The sequence below is a fragment of the Asparagus officinalis genome, chromosome 7 (assembly GCF_001876935.1).
Source record: "Asparagus officinalis chromosome 7, Aspof.V1, whole genome shotgun sequence".
Lineage (NCBI taxonomy): Eukaryota > Viridiplantae > Streptophyta > Magnoliopsida > Asparagales > Asparagaceae > Asparagus > Asparagus officinalis.
The window spans coordinates 23,694,637-23,700,164 of NC_033800.1; the positions used below are offsets into that span (position 1 = coordinate 23,694,637).

General features: G+C 40.0%; 2 protein-coding genes across 3 annotated transcripts in view; one reads left to right on the forward strand and one right to left on the reverse strand.

Moving 5' to 3' along the window:
• LOC109849897 (pyruvate kinase, cytosolic isozyme) overlaps positions 1–2,083 on the forward strand; it is an 8,053-nt gene extending 5,970 nt beyond the window's left edge. Inside the window, 2 exon segments of the mRNA XM_020419782.1 lie at positions 1–453; positions 982–2,083. The exon segment at positions 1–453 is cut by the window's left edge and continues 24 nt beyond it. Of these exon segments, the coding sequence (XP_020275371.1) occupies positions 1–453; positions 982–1,797 (1,269 nt within the window). The 3' untranslated portion in view covers positions 1,798–2,083.
• LOC109849896 (E3 ubiquitin-protein ligase RING1-like) lies at positions 2,370–4,577 on the reverse strand. Of its 2 annotated transcripts, none has more exons than XM_020419781.1 (2): positions 4,491–4,577; positions 2,370–3,910 (listed from the first exon to the last, which is right to left on the reverse strand). In XM_020419781.1, exon 2 carries the CDS (start codon positions 3,872–3,874, stop codon positions 2,837–2,839), a length of 1,038 nt encoding a protein of 345 aa, XP_020275370.1. In that variant the 5' UTR covers positions 3,875–3,910; positions 4,491–4,577; the 3' UTR covers positions 2,370–2,836. The 2 variants fall into 2 exon arrangements, with proteins under 2 accessions (XP_020275370.1, XP_020275369.1); XM_020419780.1 differs by lacking the exon at positions 4,491–4,577 and adding an exon at positions 4,193–4,373.

Genomic DNA, 5,528 nt, shown 5'->3' on the forward strand with positions numbered 1-5,528 from the left:
ATTCGAACTGGATTTTTGAAAGACGGAAAGCCCATTCGTCTAACTAAGGGCCAAGAGATCACCATCTCCACAGATTATAGCATCAAGGGTGATGAGAATACCATAGCCATGAGCTACAAAAAGTTAGCCGAGGATGTCAAGCCACAGAGCACCATACTATGTGCAGATGGAACAATCACGCTAACGGTTCTTTCTTGTGATAAAAAGAATGGAATAGTTCGCTGCCGCTGTGAGAACTCTGCTCTTCTTGGTGAGAGGAAGAATGTCAATCTTCCAGGAGTAGTTGTTGATCTTCCTACACTAACTGAGAAGGACAAAGAGGATATCTTAAAATGGGGTGTCCCTAATAGGATTGATATGATTGCTCTATCATTTGTGCGCAAAGGTTCTGATCTCGTGGAGGTCAGGAAAGTCCTTGGAGAACATGCAAAGACAATTATGCTGATGTCCAAGGTTTGCACACTTACCTTTGGTTATTTACAAAAAGGGTTAATTGCGGATAGACCCCCCGTGCCATTGCTACATTGAACTTGCTACACTACCCATGTTGCAGATGGAGCCTGAGTGAAAAAAAAATTCACACTTTTCAGGTTGTCCATCTGTGACAATAGAACTACATGGGTAGTAAGTTCAATTTGTCAATAGTGCAGGGGGTCCATCCACAATTAATTCCTATAGAAATAATCATTTGCGAATAATGTTTGGTTGGGTATATGATAGACATGAATATAGCACTTCCGTCTATTTTTAGCAGTGGATAACGAGAACATATTCAACTGCATTTTTTTTCCTGGTTTCCTTTTCAAAGACACAGTTTCTAGAAAAGCATGCATTCAGAAAATAAAATGAAAACAAAATTATCTTAAGTTCAAAGAAAAACTTATATTTTTACATGATGGAAGATGTACATACTACAAAATGGGGTTACAGGTTTCAGTATTAGCACTAAAGGTCTAGTTGCTTTGTTATTTTTGCTTGCAGGTTGAGAATCAAGAAGGGGTGGCAAATTTCGATGACATTCTTGCAAACTCTGATGCTTTCATGGTTGCTCGAGGAGACTTGGGCATGGAGATCCCCATCGAGAAGATCTTCTACGCCCAAAAAGTGATGATTTTCAAGTGCAATGTGCAAGGAAAACCTGTTGTAACCGCAACCCAAATGCTCGAATCTATGATCAAATCCCCTCGCCCAACTCGAGCTGAAGCCACCGATGTGGCCAATGCCGTCCTCGATGGCACCGACTGTGTCATGCTTAGTGGTGAAACCGCTGCTGGTGCTTATCCTGAGCTGGCGGTTCAAACAATGGCCAAGATTTGCGTAGAGGCAGAATCATACTTAGATTATGGAGCTGTGTTCAAAGGGATAATGGCTCAAGCACCAGTCCCTATGAGTCCTATAGAGAGTCTCGCATCATCAGCAGTTAGAACTGCAAACTCCGCTAGAGCTTCACTGATATTAGTCTTGACTAGAGGTGGTAGCACTGCAAAGCTCGTTGCCAAGTACAGGCCGGCAATTCCCATTTTGTCTGTGGTGGTTCCTGAGATTAAGCCTGATGAGTCCTTTAGCTGGTTGGTTAGTGACGAGGCTCCAGCACGGCACAGCCTCATATTCAGAGGTTTGATTCCAGTTTTGAGTGCTGGATCGGCTAAAGCCTCTCATACTGAGGCTACGGAGGAAGCGCTTGAGTTTTCAGTTCAGCACGCGAAGAATTTGGGGCTTTGTAAGCCTGGGGATTCTGTTGTTGCTTTGCATCGAGTTGGGGCTTCTTCCGTGATCAAGCTCGTGACTGTTAAGTAATTTTTGGGAGCTTTTTGGGGCTCCGTTTACTTGTTTTCTTCACAAGATAATCAAACAGTGATTACGGAGTAGTTAATTTTTTTTGGTGGGGAAGCGTTTTTGTTTGAAAGTACTTTATGTTTCCCTGCTGGTTTTGCCTTCTTGTTTTTGGTGTGGGGTATGCGATTTTGTTGAAGTATATGCTACTTTTGTCAGCAAGGACGGTGTTTCGTCTTTGGAAATATTATCCGATACTTTTGTTATTAAATTGGAATAATTTGGGATTTTTCTTTTTTGGTTTGATTAATATTTTTCTGGGTTTTATCTTTTGCTATCTACTGCTAGTTTGATTCTGTAGGTTCAAACAATTGAACAAGTTACAGTTTATTTCAAATATTATTGACTGGGATTGCTGAGGAGCCATTTGGATGGATGTTCATTTTTCTCATTTTAATTTGATGGTTATCTGATCCAGTTCTATGTGCTTATTATGTTACTAAGAAAGTTCATATCAACGTACAACTTTCGATAGTTTGTAATAGTTCGGTGAACTGATTAGCGTCTCATCAGATTTATACAAAGATTACTCTTGCTTTATGGATAGCAACGAAATCCCAACCAGTAGAATAAAAATGGCCAGCTCTTCTGGATGAGGGATTAGCTAACATTAACTGCTGTAAAAGATATGTTAGCCTTTAAACTAAATTAACGGCGCTAAAGATGGCCTAAATGACTCAAATAAACTTCTCATCTACTGTCCGCTAACATGATACGAGCCTAAATGATTCAAACAAACGTCTCAGGTACCGCCCATAATAGCATTTCCGCAAGCATCACCCTCTATCGGCTTACTGTCGCAAGACTCGGCATTGGTTTTACTGATTGCTCTGCTGACACAGATGAAGAACGAGCGCAGAAGGAGCACAATGAATTAGGCTCGGACAAGATCACGGTATTCAATTTTATTAAGCCACAATTCCAATTCACGAAACAGAAGACTATGTACAGCATCATACCACTGAACTCAACAAAGAACAAGATGATCAATGAACAAACTTCTTCAATGCTCATCAGGACCATCTTCTGACAGAGAATTCCCGTTCCCATCCCCTCCGTTTTGAGAAGGCGACGAAGACGAAGACGAAAACAATCCACTAAAAGGCCAAGGCACCGGCATCCACGACCTCCCCCCACTGCCATTATTACCATTGCCGTTACCTCCTCCTCTACTACCCCCACTTGCGCCTGTGCTACCATTGCCAGCGCCAATGGACTCGTTCTTCGGCCCCTCAACGGGCATCTGAAACCTACAGACGGGGCACGAACTATGAGCCTCAAGCCAGGGCAATATACACCCCTCATGAAATTTATGCTTGCAAGGCATCTCCCTCGCTTCCTCCCCTATCTCAAACTCCTCCAAACAGACATAGCAACTCCCAATTTTCTCCTCGATCTTAATTCTAGCCATCGCCTCGACCGCCTCTTTACTCGCCGGAGGAGTCCCTTGCCTATTAGGATCATTCTCAGCCAAATGTTGTAGCAGCTGATCGAGGCCAGGGCCGATGAAATAATCCCCTACCGAAGCTCTGATGTTGCGGTTTATGCTGGTGGGATCAATGGCTCCCCCCGGGATGATCACAGCTTGGTTGAAGGGATTGATTAGGATCATATGTTCTCCCTGTCTCTCTCCTTGTTCTTGGTCTCTGATGTGCAACCTTTGTTGGATGTCCGTGAGGACGTCGAGGATGGCCGAAGTTCGCCGGCGTCGACGTAAGAGGGACGCGAGCTCATTGTCTTGTTCAGAGGCTGCGTTTGATTCTTCCTCTTGTCCTTCATTCATCTGAGACCTCCGGCGACGGCGGAGGCCATCGTTGAGCATGCTGAGTAGGATGGGGGCCCACAAGGAGAGGTCCTGGTCAGAATCAGACGTTGAATTGGGATTATTAGCGGAGGAAGGCGCTGGGTTTTCTTGGGCTTCCATTTCCTCAATGAATCCACCATTGCAGAGAGGGCATTTGATCTCAACCTCCATTACTGGGTCCACAATTCTTGAGCACATATGGCACCAATATCTAGAAGCAGCCAATGATTCATCCATCGTTCTGATTACTTGGGCCCTCTTCAAAAACTCCCTCTATATACAGAACAATGAATTAATGACAGAATCAATGCCAAAAAATTAACAAACGCCAAGAATTTTTTAATCAATATAATGTATTTATCCTAAAATTACTTTAAATCATCTCAGCAGGCCATTCTACAAGAAACCCACCAACGGAACCCTCCTCTTCAGATCAAATCAATCAAAAAACAATAAATCCAGCCCAAAACAAGAATACCCAGATGAAGAAAATGAAGATATATCGGGTGGGTGAATCAAATTTAAAGGTTTCAAATATAACCCAGAAGTAATTACCAGCAAAAATTTGAGGATTCTCCTCCTCAAACGAACAGACTCCTGATCAAAATAGAAACTTTCTTCTAACCCCTTCACCAAAATGAGATTTTTATGAGTTTTCCAACAAACCCAATAAAGCTAGAGCTCGAATTTATATGGTAGCCATGAGAGCTCACAGTGGAAGAATCTAGAAACCTATAGAGAAATCTTTCTATCAACCGCGTTATTTGTACACGTAACCTTATTCTTCAATTTTCCACCAGAGCGAAATCATAATTAATTAATTAACTAAATAATTAAAACAGAGAGAACGTACTTTTTACCCTTGAGGAAGTCTTCTGGTGGTTGGAATGAGGAAACTGAGAAGCTTCAAAGAAAGAGGACGAAATTGATTCTTTTAACCCCTTTTGTTTTTTTACTATTGCAAGTTGTTTGCATTTGTAACCTTTGATTTATGTTGGGCTAAATTTAAGTTGGAAATAGTTGGGTAATTTACTAATTTTTAATGATTATTTCTACTTTTATAAAGAGGGTTTGGTTTTGGCAGGTTTCTATTTGAGAGAGAAAGATGAGGCCCACATGCTCCCTCTAAAAAATATTAATTTGTAAAAATAGATTTCAGTTTAGTTATTGGACTATTTAAATTTGTCTAAAATGTGAATTTCAATTGCATAAAAACAATGTTTATCTATCCAGCTAGGAATACTTGATACCCTCTATATTGATAGTAATTTTTGTATATTTTCATCTTTTCCAAAAAAAAAAATCTTCAGTGACAGTGGGCTAAAATTCTTTATCACCTGATATATTTTGAAAGTATAAATATTTAGCAATAAAAATTTTAAACTAAACTGGATGTGATTGTAATATCCCAAATTCTCAATTGATAATTGCTATGTCTACAAAGTATTTTAGCCTTGTAGTTATTAAACTTCAAGAGGAGTTTTAATAAATAGTGATTGTACTAGTACGTACAATCTTTAATCAATTGAGGAGGTTAGAGAAAATTATTAAATAATCTAATGGAAAATTGAACTAAGCTCATGTTTTGAGGACAAAACTTCGGTAGGATAACATGTAAGAATCCTAATTTTTCTAGTTGTTGTATTAGATTATAAATATTAATTTACAAAGGACCGTTATACAAAGTAATATTAACTAGAGTAACATATTTATATAAGTTAGTATTTCTCAAAAGAATATTTACCTAAGTTTGTTGAGGGATTTATTGCAAATGGAAATTGTTAAGGGGTTTACTAGACATCGAGGGCTAATAAAGGGAAAACCCTAGCGTCTCGTTTGGTACGCGGGAATGAGGTGGAATGGAATGATCATTCTCACTTTTCATTCCCTG

What these genes read in the sequence shown, in the direction of transcription:
- LOC109849896 (XM_020419781.1), bottom strand. Translation starts at nt 3,874, where the DNA reads ATGGATGAATCATTGGCTGCTTCTAGATATTGGTGCCATATGTGCTCA.